The sequence below is a fragment of the Oratosquilla oratoria genome, chromosome 12, assembly GCF_046742065.1.
Source record: "Oratosquilla oratoria isolate Oo_2021 chromosome 12, ASM4674206v1, whole genome shotgun sequence".
In the NCBI taxonomy this organism is placed as follows: domain Eukaryota; kingdom Metazoa; phylum Arthropoda; class Malacostraca; order Stomatopoda; family Squillidae; genus Oratosquilla; species Oratosquilla oratoria.
Window position 1 is genome coordinate 64,927,391 of NC_134788.1, and position 25,476 is coordinate 64,952,866.

The following is a 25,476-nucleotide window of genomic DNA, read 5'->3' on the forward strand; positions in this document are numbered from 1 at the left end:
TCATATCCACTCTCCTCTCACCTCCTACTCTCTCCTCTCCTCCTACTCTCTCCTCTCCTCTCCTCCTACTCTCTCCTCTCCTCTCCTCCTACTCTCTCCTCTCCTCTCCTCCTACTCTCTCCTCTCCTCTCCTCTGCTCCTACTCTCTCCTCTCCTCTCCTCCTACTCTAGGGTAGGAGAGGACAGGAGAGGGTAGGACAGAGGACAGCAGAGGGGAGGAGAGGAGAGAGGACAGGAGATGAGAGGGGAGGAGAGAGAACGGGAGAGGGGAAGAGGGAGGGGAGGAGAGAGGACAGGAGAGGGGAGGAGAGAGGACAGGAGAGGGGAGGAGAGAGGACAGGAGAGGGGAGGAGAGAGGACAGGAGAGGGGAGAGGATGGGATTGGGGAGGAGAGAGGACAAGAGAGGGGAGAGGGGAGGAGAGAAAACAGGAGGGGGGAGGGGATGAGAGAGGACAGGAGAGGGGAGGAGAGAGGACAGACGAGGGGAGGAGAGAGGACAGACGAGGGGAGGAGAGAGGACAGACGAGGGGAGGAGAGAGGACAGAAGAGGGGAGGAGAGAGGACAGGAGAGGGGAGGAGAGAGGACAGGAGAGGGGAGGAGAGAGGACAGGAGAGGGGAGGAGAGAGGACAGGAGATGTGAGGAGAGAGGCCAGAGGAGGGGAGAGGACAGGAGAGGGGAGGGGAGGAGAGAGGTGAGGGAGTAGAGGAGAGGGGAGGAGAGAGGACAGAAGAGGGGAGGAAGAGGGAGGGGAGGAGAGAGGACAGAAGAGGGGAGGAGAGAGAGGACAGAAGATGGGAGGAGAGAGGACAGAAGAGGGGAGGAGAGAGGATAGAAAAGGGGAGGAGAGGAGACAGGAGAGGAGAGGAGAGAGGACAGGAGAGGGGAGGAGAAAGGACAGGAGAGGGGAGGGGAGGGGAAAAGGAAGGAGGAGGGGAAAAGGGATAGGGGAGGGGGAGGGGAAAAGGGAGGAGGACAGGAGAGTGGAGGGGAAAAGGGAGGACAGGAGAGGGGAGGAGAGAGGACAGGAGAGGAGAGGAGAGAGGACAGGAGAGGGGAGAGAATAGGAGAGGGGAGAGGGTAGGAGAGAGGACAGGAGAGTGGAGAGGGTAGGAGAGAGGACAGGAGAGGGGAAGAGAGAGGACAGGTGAGGGGAAGAGAGAGGACAGGTGAGGGGAAGAGAGAGGACAGGAGAGGGGAGGAGAGAGGACAGGAGAGGGGAGGAGAGAGGACAGGAGAGGGGAGGAGAGAGGACAGGAGAGGGGAGGAGAGAGGGGAGGGGAGGGGACAGGAGAGGGGAGGAGAGAGGACAGGAGAGGGGAGGGGAGGGGACAGGAGAGGGGAGGAGAGAGGTGAGGGAGTAGAGGACAGGAGAGGGGAGGAGGGACAAGAGGAGAGGGGAGGAGAGACAAGAGGAGATGGAAGGGGAGAGGAGGGAGGAGAGTGGAGGGAAGGAGAGACAACAAGAGGAGATGGGATGAGAGGGTAGGAAAGGGGAAAGGGTGAGAGAGAGAAGGGGTGGAGGAGGAAGAGGAAGGAACAGAGAAAGAACGGGAGCGGAGGAAAAGGAGGAGGTAGAGAGGCAGAGAAGAGGAGGAGGCAAAGGAAGAAGAGGAAAAGGAGGGAGAGATAGGGAGGTGGAAAAGGAGGAAGGGGAGTGAACAAAAGAAGGAGGAGGAGAGAGTGAGGCAGAGACAGGGAGGTGGAAAAGGAGGAAGCAAGGCAAAGAGAGCAGGGAGGGGGAGGAAAAGGAGGAGGGAGAGGAGAGAAGGGGGAGAATTCCTTCTGTGGCCTCCTGTGGACAGACAACTGGCCTACCTCCTACCTTCCATTTCTCAAAGATTTCTGCTTCCTTGACCAACTGCTGCTGCTGCTACTTCTGCTTCTCTCCTGGAATGGCGGTGGGGGCTGGGACCTCGTGCAATTCTTTGATGTTAATCCTGATGCACATTTCACACCCAGAATAAAAAAAAAAATAGATAAATGGAAAATAAATCCATAGGTAAAAATAAATGTATAAATGAATTAATAAATAAAATAAAATATGAATTACAAAATGATAGTGAAATCAATCCATTAATACAAGTACAGTACATTTGAAGATCTGAGAAAGCGAAATTCTGATGGACATTTCACGCCCGGAATAAAAAAAAAGGAAAATCAATTGATCCGTTGATACAAGTGCAGTACACTCAAAGAAGCTGAGGAAACAAAATTCTGATGCAAATTTCATGTCCCCCCCTCCCTCCACCCAAAAAATAAATAATAAATATATATATGTATGTATCCATAGGGGGGTCACCAATTTAATGAAGCTGCCTTGCTGTGGATGTGCTGTGTCTTGCGACACTGCTTCTGACCCAGGGCAGTGGACAGGATGCAGGGATGACCCGTCATCTAGGAGGTGCCAAGATGAGAGGGAGGGAGGAGGGAAGTGGAATATATAGGAAATACAATAGGTGGGAGTGGTTTCTATGCCTTTTTCTTTTTGGCTACCCCACGTGTAAGCCAAAGTTGAAGGCACAAATCCACAACCACGTGTGGACATTTTTACCCAGAATGTAAACCAGCTTCGGGAATTGATGGTGTTTTACGTCCTGGGGGGCCAATTCCCCAAGTGGGTTTACGTCCTGGGTAGCCCATTCCCCAAGTGGGTTTACGTCCTGGGCCCAAACCTCCGCACAAGTTGTTGGCGAGTGTTGGATGAAGGGACCTAATCGCATCATGCAGGTTTACCCCCACGGCTTTGTCCATACGGCAACCTTCTCTCTCCTCATATATGGCAACACTCTCTCATCACCTGCTCGTTAAATAATTCTCCGACAAATTACACATGCCAGAGAAAGACCATTAGCTCCCCACCACCTCCCGCCATCGCAATTTCACTTGTCCCTTTCCACTCTTCCCCAAACGAGGTACTAGACCAGTGTTTCCCAAACTTTTCTGGCTTGAGGCAGCACCCTTGCCAAGCCCTTCACAAGTCCCCAGCACCTTTATTACAAAATCTAAATTCTAGTGTGTCAGTATTTTGCTGATTCAACATCAGTGTAACAAAATTTTGTCTCTGGATAATATGGAAATACTCGTCTTTACACTGATGCTGCTTTAATGAACAAAAATGGATGACAGAGTCGGTAATATGAAAATTATTTTTGCCTTTTATTTTGGCGACACCCTCAGTTGATCTCACAGCACTCCTTGGTGCCGTGGAACACCAGTTGGGAACCACTGTACTATCATACCATACACAAAGGGATTTCTAAAGTTGGCGTTAAGTTTCAGTTCCGATATCAGTCTTCTCAAATCCTCTCCTCAGAACATCAGCTGAGGCAAGCCTCATCCCCCCACCCCCTCCACTGTGGTCCCCAGCCATGGTCGTAACCTCCCCAGTACATGGCTTAAGCTCACCAGCCCAGACGGAGCTCAATCTGCTGACCCTGTGATTCACTTCACTATGGTCTTGGATCACGTGTTTGAACTCGTGATCGACAGTTATTAAATTCGCAGATGAGAGCGCAGAGCTTGTATGGCCAATCTATGGGTAATACTGTAACCTTACACTCACACACACCCCCAACTCCCCGCCCATGAGAGTTGGAGTAACGACTCACAGCGCAGCGATACTGAAATTATTTCAGCCCTGGGCAGGAGTCGAACCCAAACTGCCGTGGTGGTAGGCGAGAACTCTAACCACAGCGCCACGAGGTGTGTATTTACCTATTTACCCAGTTGTAATATACGGGAGGGAAGCTATGCTCGTGGTGACCCGTCTTTGTATCTCTCCGCATCAAGTTTTATCTTAAAATCTTGTATAGTGTTAGCACATACTGTTTTGTTGTCTAATTTGTTCCATGTATTTATCGCTCTGTGTGGGAAACTGTTCCTTTTCAAGTTGTGTGACACGAGACCAGTGCACTACCACCGTACTGGCCAGGAAGGGAGGTAGCCAAAGTCGAAAGGCGTAATTCGACTCCCACCCATTTCATCCCCACCCACTCCACTCCACTCCCACCATCCCTCCCTTCTTGGCTCCTCCTGGATGACAGGTCATCCCTGCATCTCGCCCACTGCCCCAGGTCAAAAACAACACAGCAAGACACAGCACATCCACAGCATGGCCAATTCACTCAATTGGCAATCTCCCCCTCTCTGTAATTAATACCTTAGAGACTTCAGTGATCTCCCCACGGACACGAATCATACATATTTTACGACAGGGGGCTAAGGATCAGTCTCTACTCAAAGACGAACAGTGACCACCTTTAATTTTGACTGTCCTTCATTACTGCTCTACTTGAGTCTCCATAATTTTTTTTTCTTTTCTTTTTTTTCTTTTGTGGTTTGCAGGTCTGATATCCCCTTGGACCTCACCCTTGATGCTAGTACAGAACTGTTCATACATGAATGCGGGAAATAGCATCCACAGGACATCACTGCCGTGATAATACCTGGAAGCTAAAGTATCACACAGTGGTGGATGTCTGTAACAAACTAGACAAAACAATATAGTGAGCAAAAACCATGCACGAATTTCAGAGCAAACTAGACACTGCTAGATACAGAGACAGGACACCACGAACGTAACTCCGCTCCCCATAAGATACAATTAGGTAAATACAGTGATGTCCAAGTCACTTCACGTCCAAGGTGAGTGGCAGTCGGGAGCCGTTACTCAGAACGGATGCCCTTTCTAACTTCTGTATCAAGGTTTTGGTGTAATATGGTCCCCAATGATAGAAATACGTATTAGAAATATTCTCAGTTTCCACAAACACCTGCTTACCTTAATGAGAACAACTTGCTCAGGAACCTGCCTCTTCTTGTCCATGAATTTCCGAAGATGTTGGAGGTTTGCTTTACACAGTTGTTATGTGGCAGTCCATCTGAAGAACTTAACAGGCAATCTGGCATGAGCAAACCAGCCCATGGCCATGTAATGGCAAATCTGTGATCCTGTCCCTTGACGCCACCCTATGGGAGAAGTAAGGTGGTCAGTAGACGATTGGGCTCGTCACGTGGCATTACACTCAGAAAGGTCGTCCTTACCCCTTATCATCTACCCAAATCAGTAGCAATGAACCAATTATTGACGGGTCATCTAAATAAAAACGCACGTACAACAAGCGACAGGACCACATAATTGTAGCTGTATGCTACGACAATCAAGCCATTATGCATGCATGTGTCTATCTTTATATCAAGAGCTTTTCCCCCCTTATTAGGGAGGTAGCCAACCCAAAGGCCACTCCCGTCCAGCACCCTCGTTTCCCTCTCATCTTAGCTCCCCGTGGACGAAGGGTCTTACGTGTGCACGCCCTAATTCCCCCACCTTTTGCAGCGGCAAAACCCATAGTACTGGACTCGTTCCTTCTCTTGGGGAACTTGCACTTGGCACAATACAGGAGGTCAGCGGCATTCTCGGTGGCGCAGTGAGGATCTGGACACTTCTAACCCGTTCCCAATGCAGCAGCGGACGCACCTGCTGGCACAAACTCACGTAAAAATCCTACTCAGCCAGGACAGGGAGTCACTATTATAAAATATTTTTTTCTTTTCTAATCTGTCTACAAGAAAGCTATATACAAGATTAATCAAAATTACACAATTCAGCTTATCCAACAAAGCAACAAATGTAATAACCTTCCAGCATATGGTTACAGCTTAAACTACAAACTTATGAACTATATATGATAAGGAATCTTTCCAATTGTAGAAAGTTTAAGATTGTACCGATATACTAAAAATACAAGAAATGAAAATATATATATATATATAATATATATATATATAAAAATATATATATATATATATATGATAAAGTAATAATATATATATATATATATATTATATATATATATTATATATATATATATATATATGTATATATATATATATATGTATATACCATATTTTTCAGATCATAAGGCACACCCGTAATTTGCTATTCCCCATCCTTACATAAGGTGCGCCTGACCATAAGGCGCACCTGGTCTCATCATCGGATAATCATGCATATGTGAGTGCATTCAGAACTGAATATTTTCGTTGTTGAATGAGAAAAATCGGTTGGGATTTAGCAAAATTACAAAAGTAAATATATTTTTTCATTTTGGTCAGTGAAATCAGACCACCTCCATGGATGGTATCCCTGCCAATACCCCTAAAAAACAACATAAACACGTTACGGGAATTGTGGGGAATCAAACCAACATTAGCAGTTTTATTCCTGGAATTCTCTATTCACTTAAAAACACAAGATTACAAATAAAGGTAAATTTTTAGTTTCGACCATGGGCGCAATATAGCAATAGAAAATTAATTATTTTGTAAATTATAATGTATCAACGTAATATGCAATTTTGTGAGCGGAAATAAAAAACAAAAAAGGTGCTAAAACAGATTTCGTAAGTAATGAAGTCATGTCGGACGAATGGTACGCCATGTTTGTTATGATAGATGCCGACATCGAAGAAATGAAAGGATGATAAATTCATCTAACCTAACCTAACCTGCGTTTAAAATCATTACCTGCAAATTAAATGTCATCTGGCTCGTCCTCATTGTCGTCGTCGTGAGAGACGTTGGCGGGCTTTTCAACCACTCTCTCAGCTTGCGGGGCATACAAAGTTCTTGCAAATTGAAGGAATGCATGTATCTCCGCTCCATAACATTCCTTCAATAAAATGTACCTGGCAAAGTACTGTCGGAAGTACCGAGGCCGTCAATTGACAGACGACAAGATGGCGTCCCGGTCCTATGCTACCGACTTCGTTCATTAGCATACTTGCTTGAAGCAAGGTATTTTTTATTTTCATTTCCGCCCACAAAATTGCATATTACGTTGATACATTTTAATTTACAAAATTAATAATTAATTTTCTATTGCTATATTGCGCCCATGGTTGAAACTAAAAAAATACCCAAATGACTACAGTCTGAGTGGAGCGAGACTATACCAATGCAAAATGGCTGTCTGTGTTGTGGACGCTATCATGTCATAGCCATGATAGCGTGAATGAATGCGGTGGCATGGACACGAAAACTGTCAAAGTTTTTGCAATTTTCTTGTCAAGATACATGCATCTTGGTTATAACTTGGTTGTAGCTTTTGCTAGGCCTATGCACTGTTGCCGTCAGTAGGCCAGCTACGAAACGTGTCAAAATAGTATGTCACTGTCCATGGCATTTTTTTGCACTGAAGCCACACATAAGGCACACCTCATGATAAGGTGCACTACCTGATTTTGGCCGATTCTAAGGATTTTGCCCGTGCCTTATGGTCCGAAAATATATATATATATAACAAAATAATAAATACATAGATATACCAATGGCTTTTTCCTCCTTACAAGGGAGGTAGTCAAAGGCATAAATCCACTCCCACATAATACATACATACATACACCAAGGCTTTTTCCCCCTTACAAGGGAGGTAGCCAAAAAGGAAAAGGCATAAAATCATTTCCACCCATTCCATCCCTGAATACACTCCACACCCCTCCACCCTCCCTCTTATCTTAGCACCTCCTGGATGACGGGTCATCCCTGCACCTTGTCCACTGCCCTGGGTCAGAGGCAGTGTCGCAAAACACAGCACATCCACAGCAAGGCCGCTTCATTAAATCGGCGACCCCCCGTTGCATAAAAGGAGAAGACGGGGAAAAATCCCTTCGGGCTGCATCAAATTTTGCTCACACATACTACCTCACCCCCATCCCCCCGCCCATTCCACCTCATGCAATCACATCATCATCCATATACAACCACTCTCCATTCATCCCTGTCTTCTGTCCTCTCCCATCCTTCCTCAACAAACATTCCCCTCTTCCCCAAAGCCATCCATCCATCTCATCCTAGGACGTCCCCTCATGTTCACTCCCTCCACATCTGCCTTCCATACTTCTTTTACTAGTCTTTCTTCACTCATTCTTTCCATGTGTCCAAACCATCCTAATATTCTTTCATCAACCCTATCTCCCAGCTCTCTTTCCACCCCTGTTCTCCTCCTCACCTCCTCATTTCTCACTCTATCTAGCCTAGTAACCCCCATCATACTTCTCAGACACCTCATCTCAAACACATTCAAACTCCTTCTCTCTTCTTCCCTTATGTTCCATGTTTCTGCCCCATACAGTGCTGTTGGCACAATCATTCCTTCATACAGTCTCCTCTTAGCATCCATTCCCAAATGTCTATTTCTCATTACACTTTTAAATCCACCAAGGCATCTATTCGCTTCTCTCAATCTACATTCTACCTCCATCTTCACTCCACCTTTTCCTGCCACATTTGCACCCAAGTATCTAAAACTATCCACTTCCTCCAGTTGCTCTCCCTTAATGCTCACTTCTAGTCTACTGCCACTTTCACCCCTTGTACATCTCATCACCTTACTTTTACCCACATTTATCTTTAGCTTTCTTCTATCACATACTCTCCCAAACTCTGCCACCAACTTCCTCAATCCCTCCTCCGATCCTGCCACAAGCGCAGTGTCGTCAGCAAACAACAGCTGGCTCACCTCCCATTTTTCTCCATTTTCTTTATCCATCTCCAATCCCTGACCCACTACCCTTGCATTTACCTCTCGCACTACCCCATCCATGTATAAGTTGAACAGCCAGGGCGACATAACGCATCCTTGACAAAGTCCCACCTTTACCTCGAACCACTCACTCTCTCCATTTCTAATCCTGACACAAGCTCTACTACTCTCATAAAAACTCTTGACAGCTCCCAGAAGCTTTCCTCCTATCCCGTATATCTGCATAACCTCCAACAGTGCCTTTCTGTCTACCCTATCATAACAATATATATATAACCCTAAAAATGTGACAATGCCCAAAGTGTGTCCCAGGAATCACACTAATTGGGCTAATATATGGCCCGTATACACATACATACATACACCAAAGGCTTTCTTCCCCCTTACAAGGGAGGTAGCCAAAAAACAAAAGGCACAAAAACCACTCCCATCCATTCCATCCCTATCACACTCCACTCATCTCCACCCTCTTCCCTCTCTCTTATCTTGGCACCTCCTGGATATGCACACAAACAAAAATCTCCGCTGAACTCACCTGATGAGGCATTACTGCTGCCTTTCTTGGTATCCAAACCCTTCTTATGGTTCTTTTTTTATGACTTTTCCTACATCTACATTCTCCGCCCCAGAACCAGAGGCTGTCGTCTGCTGGGGTAGTGACTCTTGTACATTATCAGAGGAACGGGGGATACGTTGTGGATTTACCGTCGATGTGAAAGGGTTAGAAGAGGTGGTAGAGGACGAAATGGCTTTGGGAGAGGAGGGAGTAGTGGGAGACGCATCACAACTATGAGAGGAATGTTTCCCGTCAGAATCGCTTTTACTCAACTTGTCTTCTGCTCGACATTCAATCGTGTTTGGCGGAGGGCACGGGTTATGTCGAGAAGAAACGTCTGGGTCTTCTGTGCTCTCCCGACACTCCAAAGCAGGTTTTTCAGTACTGTTCCAACTAAACAAATCCACAGTGGACTCATCATGGTCGTAGAGTGTTGGTCTGTACTTAACCTTCACTGCCTCTACACAAACAACCCCTGCACCTTCTCACACAGTAACATCAGCTCTGTCATACCTATCGGCGGTTTCTTTGGCCGAATTAGAGACCTTGTCGTTAGCTTCACATGTGACCTCTTTGCAGTCCAAGCCCGCTTCTACTCTGTTTCAGAGGGCTTCATCTAAACAAGGAACCTCCTGAACCTGAGGACTATGTTCCTCTCGAGTTGCTTGGCTCCGATTCACAGCTGGACCTTCATCCTTCGGAAATTCTTTTTCTCACATCGGCTCTTTGGGCAATATATGCCTTGGCAGAGGATTTGTAAACTCAGGCTCCTGCAGCATGTCCTCATGCAAGTTCTCTACAGCCGTGGACATCCCGGCACTAACCTCCGCAGGCTCAGAATCTGTCAATACATCTTCCTTGGTTAACAAGCTCCTGTGTATTGGACTCATGAATATATCCACTGTGGGAACAGGGTGTATGTATCGATCTGCCTGATCTTCCAACATGTACCCTTTCGGTAAGGTCTCCCAAGGAACGGGTTTCCAAGGTCTATCGCTTCTTCCAGGTTACTGACATCCTTCGTGTTCTGGTAACAAGTCTCCGCGTACTTTGCCTAAGAGACCTTCCCCAGTCTGGGCTGCATCGTGCAGTACATCAGTGGCCCTGAGTGACTCGTCAACACCGTGGCAGTTATCAACACCCTGGCTGAGTTCCTCGACGCCTGTGTTCTCCAGGTTCCGGTCACTGTTTCCGTTAGACGATACGTCGACAGGTTCCCCTACGAATACAAATGCCCCAGGATTCAGTTCTTGTTCTCCTCCTCCTCCTCCTACTGCTCCTTCTTCTTCTTCCTTCCCTCACCTGTTTATCACATTCCGCAGCACCTTGGCCAGCCTCAACTACAGAAACGGTGTCATGGCCACAACTGCTACAGAAGGCTTTTTTGCCTTTCACACCACCTTTCGGGTATGGAGTACTCCCTTTCCTTGGCAAGGACTCCCTCAAGGTGTTGTGCCCTTTCTGGTACCCCGTAGCAGCCATGAATGGAATGCCTCAGGAGCCCTTGATGTGTAGCCGGCCGGTAGTTATGCAAACTGACACTGATTAAGCAGCTCTCGCACATCCGCTGTGGGGGAAAAATACGTGAGAAAAGATCCGTATGCATAAAATATATGCAAGTATAAAATCACTTTGCCCTTTTATTGTATGATATGTAACTTTGTCATTTCTTATGCAAACTAGTTGATCTTTCTGCATTTTATCTCATGATCACTAACACCGGCCCGCTGCTTCTTTTAATTCATAATGAAGATGGGAGGGAGGGAGAGAGGAGGGGGAGGGAGGGAGGGAGGGAGGGAGAGAGGAGGGGGGAGGGAGGGAGAGGGGAGGGAGGGAGAGAGGGAGAGAGGAGGGGAGAGGGAGAGATAGGGGGAGAGTAGGGGGAGAAGGAGGGAGGGCAAGAGAGAGAGAGAGATAGGGGGAGAGAGGAGGAGAAGGAGAGAGGGCGAGAGAGCGAGAGAGAGAGAGAGAGAGAGAGAGAGAGAGATAGGGGGAGAAGGAGAGAGGGCAAGAGAGAGAGAGAGACTCAGAGGAGAGAGGAAGAGAGAAAGAGACAGAGAAGAGAAAGAAAGAGACAGAGAAGAGAGAGGAAGATAGCACAAGAGAGAGAGAGATGGGAAGCAACACCGAAGACCTCCACCTTCTTCCCTCAGCACCCGGACTCACTGCGTCCTCATCACTGCAGAAGTTGATGTAGCAGGAGGGTCGTGAAGCATCCCCTCTACTGGCACTGCCGCTCCAGTCGGCCCTGTACCGGCTCCTCCTTCCGAAGGATGACCTTGCGCCTCCAGGGGGATCTCCCGGGGAGACTGCCACTGCCCTCTGAGGAGGAGGACACTCCAGAGGAGAAACGCACGTGGTGGACGGTTCCGTACAAGCTGCACAGCTGGACCACCTCACTCTGAAAGTCGCCACACGTAATTGTACAATTCGAATGATTAAGACAAGGATGGGATGAAATGGGAAGGGATTATGTAATACATACAAATATACATACATACATACATACATATATATATATATATATATATATATATATATATATATATATATATATATATATATGTATGGAAATAAGCTCCACCGCAAGGACTTGAACCTTTGCTATAACAACTGCTTATTCTGAAACAAAGGCGATAGCATCGAGCCACCCAGGCCATACTATAAAAGGAACCACCTGATTCTCGACCTGGAGGTTCCCCGATGGTACTAGGCCAGCTCAGTCTCTAATCTAATTTCATCGAGTCTTTATTATGGCGAGCCCTCCGACAAGTTGTGTGTCATTTTGACAAATGCTATCTCCTTTGTTTCAGAATAAGCAGTCACTATGGCAAAGGTTCAAGTCCTTGTGGTGAAGTTGATTTCCATTTATCAAAATAACACACAAGGGAGGTAGCCAAAAATACAAAGGCATAAAATCCACTCCCACCCATTTCATCCCCACATACGCCACTCCAATTCACCACCCCTTCCCTCCCTCCCTCCCTCTTATCTTGGGTCCTCCTGAATCACGGGTCATCCCTGTATCTCGCCCACTGCCCTGGGTCAGAAGCAGTGTCACAAAACACAGCACATAATAATGATAATAATAATATATAATATATAAAATAGTAAAAAATAGTACTACAGCACATAATAATAATAATAAATAGTATAGAAAATAATAAAAAATAGCACCAAACATTAAGAGAGGAAGGGATTTGCTGGAAAGGTACGATAAGGACAACGGATGGCGGGGGAGGAATAATATTTGCCGTTGCCTCAAGATTTCCCAACTGAAATCCCACAGACCCAAAATGGAAAGAGTCCCTTGGGTTCTCCCTTACAGAAACATTTGGAATGTTGTTCGTATTGTATTAACATGGGAGGTTTTCTACATCATCAGATGGTAAAAGGAGGATGAGGAAGATAAGGAGGGGGAGGAGGATAAGGTGTGGAGGAATGGAGGAGGGGGAGGATAAATAGGAGGAGGAGGGGGTGAAGGAGAAGGATATGATGATAGGAGGAGAATGAAGAGAACTAGGAGGAGGGGGCAGAGGAGGAGGAGGAGAAGAAGGCAGAGAAGGAGTAGGAGGAAGAGCAGGACAAGGAGGAAGCAGAGGAGGAAAGATGACAATGAAGAGAATGAGAAGAAAAAGGTGAAGAATGAGGAGGAGAATGAAGAGAATGTGTAGAAGAATGATGATGATGAGGAGGAGGAGGAGGAGGCAGAGGATGAGGAGGAGGAGGAGGAGGCAGAAGATAAGGAGCCTCGGACTTAGGAGGGAAGGAAGTAGTTATCTAGCCTGGGAAACCTCCGTAAGGAAAAAAAAATTAGTGTGCTAAGACCTACGTTGACCAGACCCTTATACATTCCCCTAAACTGTGAAGGGCAACTAGTTCTGTTCCCAGGAGTGGAGACAGACAGGGTATACTCACTTTGTACCACTTGCAGGGCTTGAATTGATTCCCTTGGAATGCTTGAGAGCCCTCGGTGAGGTAAGGGAATGTAGGAGTATGAGAAGGACTTTGGATAGGTATCACCGTGGTTGCCGAACCAGGACCTAGATGAGGTTACAGGGTTGGCTGTGTGCCATTGGTAAGGGGTATGTCATCTCAGGACTTCCTGGGCGGCCACTATGGGGCCCAGAGAGAAGGTCCCTCAGGATTCCCACATGACCTCTTTGAGGTAAAAGGAAGTGAATGTAGTCTGGGACTTCCATATACCTGCTTGAAGGACCTGGTTGACCGACAGATTCTTTCGGAAGGCTAGGGAGGTCCCTATTGCCCTGAGGTCATGAGCTTTTGCTCTAGGGCAATCCGAGGGGCAATCCGAGGGGCTCATGGTGCAGTTGTTAATAACCCATTCAACTCCGATGACAAGATGTCTTGTCATTTGGTCAAATAAAACAAAAAATCATAATAAAACAACAAAATGTTTGATGATCAAACAGTACCAGAAAAAATATGACGTCATCAGTCCTCCTCCTCCTCGAGGAGGAGGACTGATGACGTCATATTTTTCTGGTGCTGTTTGATCATCAAACATTTTGTTGTTTTATTATGATTTTTTGTTTTATTTGACCAAATGACAAGACATCTTGTCATCGGAGTTGAATGGGTTAAGACAAAGGTCAACGAAGCCATTGGAGAAGCAACCAGTAGACCCAACCTGCAGGATACCCGCAAAGAAGTGCGGTGTCATGTATATGACTTAAAGCAGGAAGAGGAAAGGAGGAATAATCTAATAATACACAACCTAGAGGAGTCATTTGTTAAAGGCCGCGGATAGAAAAGATTTTTTTGGAAATCACTAAAATTTGTGGTATTGCTTTCACTGAGAATGACATATTGGATTGTTACAGGATTGGGAAAAAGAATGCCAGTGCTAGTGATGGCGTGACTAGGAAAATGAGGCCAGTTTTGATCAGATTATCATCAGAAGAAAAGAAGAGGAAGTTGCTCTCAAGGCTTGGAGCATGGAGGAAATATCAAGAAGAGAACTGTGGACCAGAAGATGCTGCTAATAATAAACCATTTATTAATATAGATCATGACATGATACAGGAGAGGAGAGCTGAAAAAAATGCCCTGCTACAGGAGGCAAAAAACTTGAACTCCAAACTTCAGGACTCCCAAGTAAAATGGCTAGTCAGGGGCCCACCATGGAACATGAGGCTGCAGAGAGTCTCTCTGTAAGTCAGCCAATAGATCAAAACATCCCTATAGTAAAAAACTTTGGTATACAGCACGCAAAATCTGGTAGGTCCAAATGTAGGAAATGTCAGTCTGCTATTGGTTTGGGGGAAATACGAATGTACAAACAGGTTTGTAATAGTAAACATAAGTGCTTTATGAAGCATTACTATCATGTTTCCTGTCTATTCATGACATTTAAGACCGCAAGAATTGCATCTAATATAATTTCTTCATGTGATGACATTGAGAATATAGATATGATGAGCCATTCAATACAAGCCTCTGTTATAGAACTGATCAATGAATGCAAACGTGATGTTTTTCTCAATAAAGATACGTCCAATACGAAAAAAACTAGGTCTATGCCTAGGAATGATGTTCCAATGGGATGTCTCAACCCCCCCCAATGCAAACAAAAATCAACAATTACTAAATTTTAACATGTCTCATATAACAGTAGTTTACACTAATGCAGACACCTTGACACCCAATAAGTTATTTGAACTCCAAGCCAGACTTCCCACAATAAAGCCCCATATCATAGCCATAAATGAAGTTAAACCCAAACATTTTAAGGAGAGATTAAAACAAGATTTTGCTCTTGAAGGCTTTACCAGCTATGTCTGTGACCTTGACCCAGGTATAATAATGTATGTACACGAAGCTCTTAATAAGTCAGTCTCCCAAGTAAATTTCTTGCCAGCATTTAATGAAGCAACCACATTAGAAATAAAGCTGAGAGGAGGAGACAAATTATTACTAGGATGTGTGTACAGGAGCCCAAACTCGCATGATACAAATAATGATGCTCTTAACAAACTGTTCTATTCTATCTGTGGAAATTCTTATAGCGACTTTAATTTCCCCCACACAAATTGGAGTATACTTAATACACCAGACCATGAGAATTCAAATGAAGCCCTTTTCTTGCAAACAGTCCAGGACTGTTTCCTGTACCAGCATGTGGACCAGCCAACCAGAGCTCGGGGAACTGACGCACCCTCAGTGATTGACCTAATTTTTACCAATGAAGAACATATGGTCTCTGAGCTACAGTATCTTGCACCACTTGGATCTAGTGACCATGCACTACTGGTGTTTAATTATCACTGTTATACAGATTTTGGGTCAAATAAAAGAGTCTACCTATATAGCAGAGGGGACTACAGTGCAATGAGAGAACCACTCCTAGAATCCGAGTGGATACAAAACTTTGAGAATGATGTGAGCAACCTGAGCACGGAGGACACCTGGAAGATAATTAAAGACAAACTACTAGACTTACGGGCTAAATATGTACCCATACTATCAGGTGTAGATGAACCTAAGTGGAAATATGAATTCCCCATTTCAGATGAGCTCAAGGCCTTGATTAGAAGTAAAGATCAAGCAAATCGCAAGTGGATGGCCAATAATTACAGGGGGGATGCTGAGGAATTTAGATTAAAGTATATAAGACTAAGGAATAAATGCAAACAAGTTAGCCGTAAAGAAAAGCGTAGGTATGAAAGCAAAGTTGCAGGACAATCAAAGATACAGCCCAAGAAATTTTGGAAGTTTGCTAATAACAAATTAAAAACAAAGTCTGGAGTAGCACCCTTGCTGTCAAACTCAGAGGACCCCTCAACCATTTGTCACAATGATAAGGATAAGGCAGAGATTCTGCAGCAGCAATTTGTATCGGTATTCACTAGCGAACCCATCGGGCCTATCCCACAAGCTCCGGGGCATACCGATATTGTTGCTGCTGCACCCTATCTAGATAGAGCTAAAGTCTTCAAAAAATTGAGCTCCATAAATACTAGCAAGAGTTGTGGCCCAGATGAAATACACCCTAGACTTGTCAAGGAGTTAGCAGACCTGATCGCACAGCCTATCACTGTCCTCTATCGGAAAAGTTTAGATTATGGGGAACTGCCTCTGGACTGGAAGGAGGCCCTGGTTGCACCTATTTACAAGAAGGGGTCAAAGAAGATTGCATCTAATTACTGCCCAATAAGCCTAACTTCAATTTTGTGTATATGAATCTAGAGTTCTTTGTTCGGGAGGCAATCATGAACCACCTTACAGATATCAGTGCCATCTCCCCTAAGCAATATGGATTCATACATGGACGTTCAACAGTATTACAACTGCTGCATTATTTTGACTATTGTTCCGAGATTATGACTGGGGGAGGAGTGTTGGATGCTATCTATTTGGATTATGCTAAGGCATTCGACTCCGTTCCACATCGTCGACTCCTGGCTAAACTGGAGAGCTATGGAATAAGGGATAAGCTATATTCATGGTTGGTGAGCTTTCTTATTGGAAGGTACCAGACTGTTGTGGTCAATGGGGAGAGGTCCTCAAGAGCTCCGGTCCTCAGCGGAATCCCCCAGGGGAGTGTCCTTGGGCCCACACTTTTCATCATATACATCAATGACCTGCCTGAGACCATTGACTCCAACATATACATGTTCGCTGATGACACAAAGATTACCAGACAAATCACCAGTTGGGAGGACTCTTACTGCAACAAGATCTGAATAAAATACAGGATTGGTCAAGTGATTGGTAGTTAAGCTCTAATCCCAACAAATGCAAGGTTATCACTCTGGGAGCATTTGAGAATATTATGTATGCACACCGGTACACTATTTATGGACAAGAACTGGAACATGTGGAAAGCGAAAGGGACCTTGGCATTACAGTTGATTTAACCCCTTCCATACGGTGCCGCACACGTAGGCGTCATGGGGAGCGAGTGTATTCGCGAGGCTGCCATATCGGTGTGTCTTGATTATATTTATTGTAGTCGCCCCTCCATAATGACATTCTTTCTAATTCTTTTGTAATCGCATTTTCTATGATTATCAAAATTCACGGGTGAAGAGAGAACGATCGATATAAGCGGTGACTATATTTTATGATGCGAGTATTATTACGACACGTCGTACGGCTGGCATTGGCTGCTGCCACCGAGATCTAAGTCCATGACGCCTACGTGTGCGGCACCGTATGGAAGGGGTTAACATTAAAATTTGAAGAGCATATTCATGGGAAGATAAAATTGGCTAACTCAATGATAGGCCTTATACGCAGAGTCTTTTCCTATCTCAGCCCAAGTATGTTCAAGCCACTGTATACAACATTTGTAAGAACCCACCTAGAATATGCACAATCTGCATGGTCACCTAGGTATAGGAGCCTTGAAACAAAAATCGAACAAGTCCAACAAAGAGCAACTAGTTTGGTAGATGGTTTTGGACAGATGACATATTCTGATCGTCTGAAGTATCTCGACCTACCAACACTCAAATATAGGCGATTACGTGGGGACATGATCGAGATGTGGAAGCATTTTAATATATACCAGAGAGAAATCCTCCCAGCTTCCTTCAGGCCCACTGTCAGACCAAGTCGACTACATAGTAAACAACTATTCCGACATCGTCCTAATGATGGGATGTATGGTGCTCATCATAATAGCTTCTACCATCGAGTAGCCAGGATATGGAACGGACTACCGTCTGAGGTTGTCGACGCAGGGACTGTTAGCTCTTTTAAAAACCGCTTGGACTGCCACTGGAGAGACTTTAAACTTAGATTTGACCCGTCAGCCACTCCGCCAGAGCAACAAGCTATAGTTTAAGTTTACCCTGTGAGCGCAGCGAAGAGTCGTCTCCTCGACTGGTCTGCGTAATATGCTTAAGTAAGTAAGACTTAATTTTCTTCTTGGTTTCATGATAATAGACATGAGCTGCTGAAATAAGGCTGTTCATTCAGATTATCATGATTATAGATAGCATGATTAAACAAAATAACTCCTTTGAAAGTAAAAATACTTCATTCTTTTTTCTACTTCAGTAAGTTGATGTAAAAAATGATGCACCGATATCAACATCAATTTAAGTTAGGTCTTAGGATAGTTGCAGTACTGACTGGTTAGTGTACTGAGAGGCAATCTAAGGGTAAGGGCTAAGGCACCTATATAGGCACTCTTTAATGTGATAGTAGAGTTCTTTTAGCTGCATATACATTACACTGTGCATACATTACATTGATGGAACATGTTACATGATAGGTGTTAGTAAAAGGAAGGTCCTACATTGTTTTTGACAAACTCAGGCGATCTTTTTACCCATAAAACCTTAGTACACCAAGTTGCATGGGCCAGGGGTTTGGATTTTACAGATGATTATCTCTAAATTGACAACAGTTGCCATGGCAACATGAAAGGTGTTAGTAAGAATAGTATAGGTACCCCCACAAAATTTTCAAAAAACAAATAACCCTTGAATTATTGTTGCGTATGAAAGACAGCTTTATTAGAAACAAAATACTTTTTAAATTTTTGAAATAGCTTGAAAAATAAGGGAGATACGATTTTTTAAATTATTTTTTTAGCCCGCATTTTTGGCTAGACTTTACCATAACAAAGTGTTAGAATTAAGGGTGGTATTTTGTAAAGATTTCGGTAAAGAAATACACATTAACTCTAAACCACTGGTCCAATTTAATTAAAATTCGGTATACTTGGGTTTTAAGGGTTAACAAATCACATGAGCATGTCAAAAAACAATGTGAGACATCTCCATCATACCATATTTGCCTTTTCATGGCAATCATGAAGCTGTCAATGGTGGGTCTCGCTAAGCGCCGACCGAAGTCAACCAACGCTGACCAAAACGACACAATAACGGTTTTTGCTCAAATGCATAATATATATATAAAAAATAGCATATGGTTGCATTATTTGACCTATTTTCTTTAAAATGTGTGATTTCCATGTAAAATGATCGAAGAGAAGTTACGCTTTTATCCTCTGTAAAATTACCAACCGGCAACCAACGCCGACCAAACCCAACCAATGACTGCTTTTGCATGACAAAAACGTAACTTCTCTTTGATGATTTTACATGGGATTCACACATTTTAAAGTAAATATGTCAAATAATGCAAGCATATGCTATTTTTTATATATAAATTATGCATTTGGGCAAAAACCGTCATTGCGTGGTTTTGGCTTTGGTAGACGTTGGTCGGCAGTTGGCGGTTGGTAATTTTGTAGAGGATAAAAACGTAACTTCTCTTTGATGATTTTACATGGAAGTCACACATTTTAAAGAAAATAGGTCAGACAATACAACCATATGCTAATTTTTATTTAAAATTATACATTTGAGCAAAAGCCAGCGTTTTGGTTTGGTCGGCCTTGGTTGCCGGTTAGTAATTTTGCAGAGGATAAAAACGTAACTTCTCTTCGATCATTTTACATGGAAATCACACATTTTGAAGAAAATAGGTCAAATAATGCAACCATGTGCTATTTTTTATATATAAATAATGTATTTAAGCAAAAACCGTCATTGTGTGGTTTTGGTCGTCAATGGTGGTGTAAACAAAATCAAATACGAACTGGACGCATAAGATTCATGGGTGATATGCCTATATGTGCGGACCCTAAGCTCATACATTAAGTGATCAACGCTCTTAAGCTTCACATATCCGGGAGAAAATAGGTTGATAAACACGTTTATGTATATTTAAATAATATTTAGTGATACCTTACCTTAATATTTTTACTCGGAAAACTATGTTGCCGAGTTTGATAACCAAATTTCCGTTCGAATCGCTGAAGACATTTTCTATTTAAAGAATTGGGCACATACTTGCAAAACAACAAGGTAATTTTAATTATCTTGCGCATCCGCTGAACGCGGGAAGCATTCAAATTAACTATACAGAAGCTGGTGGTCCGCAAGAAATGGCGACGTAAACATTACATGGTCGACAGTGGCGCCGCGCGCGGATTCCGGGGTACCTATATAGTATAAAAGGAAGGTCTTACATAGTTTTTGCCATGCTCATGTGATTTGTTGACCCATAAAACCTATATATGCCAAGTTGCATGTCAATTGGGCCACGGGTTTGGATTTTATGGGTGATTGATTATTTCTAAATTGACAATAGTTGCCATGGCAACATGATAGGTATTAGTAAGAATAGTATAAAACTTTAAAAGGAAGGTCCTGGATTTTTTTTTTTTTTTATGCTCAGGCGATTTCTTGGCCCAAAAAACCTTCATATGCCAATTTGCATGTCAATTGGGCCAGGGGTTTGGATTTCATGGATGATTATCTCTAAATTGACAAAAATTCCCATGGCAAAATGATAGGTGTTAATAATAATAGTAAATATAAAAGGAAGGTCCTGCATTGTTTTTATGCTCAGATGATTTGTTGACCAAAAAAACTTCACAGGCCATGTTGCATGTAAATTGGGCCAGGGGTTTGGATTGTACTTACTGATGATCATCTCTAAATTGACAAAAATAGTTGCCACGAAAAGGCAAATTTGGTATGATGAAGATGTTCCACATTTTTTTTACATGTTCAGGTAATTTGTTGACCCATAAAGCCCACGTATTGTAATAAAAGCGGACCAGTGGATTAGAGTTTCAGTTTGTGTATTTCTTTACCAAATCTTTACAAATTACCGTCCTTAATTCTAACCTTTTGAGTTTTGTTATGGTAAAACTAAAGTCTAGCCAAAATTTCGGGATAAAAAAATAATTTTAAGAATCGTATCTCCCCTATTTTTCAAGCTATTAAGAAAATAAAAAGCATTTTGTATCTAATTAAATTGTCTTTCATGTGCAACAAGAATTTAAGGGATTTTATTTTTTATTTTGTGCCCGTACCAAGACAATGCAGTCAATACATTATTCACAAAATACATATTTCTGCACTGCCTAACTTTTACATGTAAGCCAAATCAGTGTACTATTCTTATTTTTCTTCCTATATTCAATATTTGAATCATGCCTTTAAATTTTATATGAATTGATCGACATATAACAATCAACTGGTCCTCCATATTTAATAAATTTATGACAAGTACTAAAGTAGTTCCATAAAATTTCAATTTTGTTGATAATCATAATGATACAACTTTCCGTAAGCTATTGTTGATGCCACTAATTCTTACCTCTGTAATATCCGGGGCGAGCTTTTCCATCTTTAAGCTTAGATATTTGTACAATTTACTTTCTATTTTGAATAATTTAGTCGCCTTCCACCTTTCACTTTCTTGCCGACACTACTTCGCCTTCAGTGTTACAATGCGCAGTCGCATTTGCTAAAAATGCAACGTTTGATATATGAAATTAGATATTTCATAAATAGTTTTCACTGTAAATAGATATTTGGGAAATGAGAAGAGTTATTTATTAGACTGAATAACAGAGCATGACAAAAGTAAAATAATATGTATGTGTATACTGAATACACACACTTTACAAGCACAATTTCAAATATATACGAAAGAGTTATAAAAACAAATGGACTAAACACTTGGAAGGGAACAATATATTAAACCCCAACCAATTTGGATTTAGAAGTGAAAGATCATGTACTGCAAACTTAATATGCTTTTACTCAAGATTGCTAGACATAATACAAGAAAGAGGTGGCTGGGCAGATTGTGCCTTCCTGGACCTACAAAAGGCTTTCGACAAAGTACCACACAAAAAACTACTAAGAAAATTTGAACTAATAGGTGGAATACAAGGAAAATTATTGGAATGGATGGGAGACTTCTTGTAAGGAAGAAAAATGAGTGATACTTAGAGAAAAGAACTAAAAAAGGGTACCCATGTATCCTTCACCATTACTAACCATCACCCACCACGCACGTGATCCACATGCTTGCAACAGAGCGAGACTTCCTCTTGCTTACCTTGCATTTCCCACGACATGCACCTTAACACAGCACATTTGGAGACAAACAAGTATAGATGCCTAGTGTCACCAGAATAACGTATCATAAATCCTTTTATTATAACTGCCCTAGTGTATTACGCATAAACTAACATAGATATAATATACCTAACAATCTCCACCAATTATACAACTAACCCTTATATATCTAAACCGTCCCCAATCCATAGATTAACGAGACTAACGCCCTTGCTTACAGCAACCCTTCTAACCCTATATATTCTATGACATCCATGTAATGTTGGCAGAGCTGGAGTAGGTGAAGAACCTACTGCCAGAGGCTGGGTAGGTCACGAACCTACCGGCCGGAGGTCAGAGCTATCGTGCCCTAGGTCAAGACCTGGCACTTATTGTATTTAGCCCCAAAGGGCATCCGATTTGTAGTTTAATCTCAAATGTCTTCCTTAAAATAAACAATGAAAACTCCCGCTTTGGAGTCTATCTCGCCACATTAAGACTTCCCTACGTAACCATATATAACGGTTACCACAACCATACCATAACGGTATACAACTAACGTACCTACACCAGGTATACAACTGGTGTCCAGCGGTGCTCTCACCCACACCATATGTAACGGTTACTCAACCATACCATAACGGTATACACTGGTATACACCAGGTATACAACTGGTGTCCAGCGGTGCTCTCACCCACACCATATTTTAACGGTTATTCAACCGTACGACACTGATATACAAAGGTATACACAGGGATACAACTGGTGGCGAGCGGTGCTCCTACACCGGTTACACACAAAGGCTCTGTATTGGCTCCGATAATGTTTGCTATTTATATAAACAACATGGATGAAGGAATTAAATGCTACATAAGCTTCTTTGCAGATGATGCAAAACTTTTGAAAAGAGTGAGTAACGAAGAAGACTGTGTAGTAGTTCCTTTCTTACTTAGTTATTGCATATATCTATTGTTAACGTATCTCCTTTATTGAATATGTAATACTTCTTTATTATACATGTAGTACTTAATCTCAACATATATTTATTGTAAATATTTTATATAAGTAAGCCTATGTAGTCATTACATGATATAAATGCCCTATGTACAATTATATAACCGCCTATGTACGTCGTGAGGCATACGCTCCAAGCGTATGCGCTGGTGTCAGTTTTACGTGTCATAGCATTGAGGTATTTAGTATAACATTACCCTAAACCGTTCTGCACGCATATTCCTCGTTATATGTAATTATCCTCTTATTTCAGTATATTCTTATGTATATATCTATGTGTTTGTCTGTAATGTTCTGCCTAATCTTTTCTCCGCCTGGCAACGGAATACCAGGAAAGCGGGCCACGAGAGCGTGCCCATAAGCTGGCTAGGCCTCCAGCAGCGCCTGGAAACACAGATTACTTCCTGACGTGCTTGTGTGTAGATCGATGTAATACATTCCCAACATAATAACCAGTGTTTTGTATTTAACCACACTGGTGACCCCAAGTGACTCGTGCCCAAATGACCCTGATCAGTGGCGGATCCAGGATAAAAAAAAAAAATAAATAAAAAAAAAAAAAAAAATGTGGGGGGGGGGGCTAACCTGAATTCCTTCCTCTGAGTAGTCTGATGTATCAGAAGTCTGAGGTATACTTAACTTAATAATGTTTTTCAGATTTTTCTGTATTTTAGACATATATAATAGAATGTATATTCGTTTTATATTGTTACACGCTTGTGCTAGTCAGTGATAAGGCACTGGCACGCGTATACTCTCGCATAGAGAGAAATTATTGCAGGATCCGTGTGTAGTATTAGTGCACATGGACTCATGGAAGTAATAAAAAATAAAAGTAGCTTTAAAAAACAGAAATACAAACATAAACGTATACGAACTTCTGAACCTGTTAATAAAAGTATCTAAATTACATTAATAACACACAGCATTGTTCATGGGATCTCACACGAACATCAACCTCCTGTCTTTTTGGGCAAATACATTGATTACACTGTCCATTTCAATATTGATTTCATTGTGAACGCCGAGTAGCGCCAGGCCGTTAAAGCGATCATGACCCATAGTATTCCTTAGGTAGGTCTTCAGTCGCTTCAGGGTTGAAAATGAACGCTCGGCCTCTGCGTTCGAGACTGGGAGTGTGATCAAAACTCGGAGGAGCTTGGCCAGGTTCGGATACATTCGGGTCTGGGCGTGGGCAAGGGCATCTCCAATGGATTCTAACTTCATTGTTGTTGAATACCAGCGCTCTGCTTCCGCCTTCACGAGGCTCAAGGTCTCGATGTCAGCCTCATAAACCTTTGCCGCTTCCAGTACAGCAGCAACATCTCCGTCAGCGCTGCTGAGCAGATTCTTGATCTTGAAGCCAACAGGAATAGTATCATTCCCGAACCGGGTCTGCAGCTCAGTCAATACATGGTCGAGGAATGGGACATATACAGATCTTCGGTAATACTCCTCAGCTGTCTAGAAGGGTAAATTCGATCGCTGCGTTTGGCGCTTGCAAACTCGAGGTACAGGAATGGTGTCGTGTGATGAACCGATCTCCTGGAGGAGCCCCTCTGCCTTCTTGAAGATGTCCTGGAAGCTGGTCAGTGCACCTTCCCGGGTCTTGTTTAGATGCGTCACCACATCACCAATCGTAGCGTACGCTGAGACTAGATCGACCATAGGGGACTGCAGGGCTCGGCTCGGCTCCACAGTTTGGCGCTTGCAAACTCGAGGTACAGGAATGGTGTCGTGTGATGAACCGATCTCCTGGAGGAGCCCCTATCTAATAAAAAATATGTGCCGCAGTTTTTCTCGACATTAAAAAGGCTTTTGACACAGTTGATCATAGTATTCTATTGATGAAAATGGCTGAGTACGGAATAAGAGACTTTGAACTTCAGATGTTCCAGTCATATTTATCTAATCATAATCAAGTTGTCTTATTTAACGGTGTTAAATCGAGATTACTGGGTGTAAGTATGGGGGTACCTCAAGGTAGTATTCTAGGTCCTATTTTGTTTTTGATTTACATTAACGATATCTATAAAGCCTGTGGTATTCCTGAATACTTACTGTTTGCAGATGATACTTCTTGATTGATTGCTTCAACTTGATTGCTTCAACAACACAAAACAATCATATAGATGACAATACAGGTATGTTAAACGGCCAACGAACGTGGTATATCTCCTTTCTATCCCTTTTCAGCGCAAGTGAGACAGAACCCTACAACACGCGCAGCACAAAACAGATAAATGGAATTAAACAAATGCCAAACACAGCACAATTCCGCCCAAATACCGCACACATGCTGTCAGTTTATTTAACCCCCGGACCTGGCAAAACATCAGAAAGTACTAAAATCGATTAAATGACATCCTTACAATGATTCATGGAAGAACAAATTTGGGAGGGGGGGGGGCTTCAGTTACCCCCCCCCCCTGGATCCGCGCCTGACCCTGACACCTAAGTC

The 25,476-nt window shown here is 43.2% G+C and overlaps 2 protein-coding genes across 2 annotated transcripts; both read left to right on the top strand.

Annotated features, from left to right (window-relative positions):
* The first annotated feature begins 14,720 nt into the window (after positions 1-14,720).
* Positions 14,721-16,304, top strand: LOC143030470 (uncharacterized). The gene has a single exon (XM_076193619.1). It carries the CDS (start codon positions 14,721-14,723, stop codon positions 16,302-16,304), a length of 1,584 nt encoding a protein of 527 aa, XP_076049734.1.
* Positions 16,305-17,343: 1,039 nt separating this feature from the next.
* LOC143030471 (uncharacterized) lies at positions 17,344-17,913 on the top strand. The gene has a single exon (XM_076193620.1). It carries the CDS (start codon positions 17,344-17,346, stop codon positions 17,911-17,913), a length of 570 nt encoding a protein of 189 aa, XP_076049735.1.
* Positions 17,914-25,476: the final 7,563 nt, after the last annotated feature.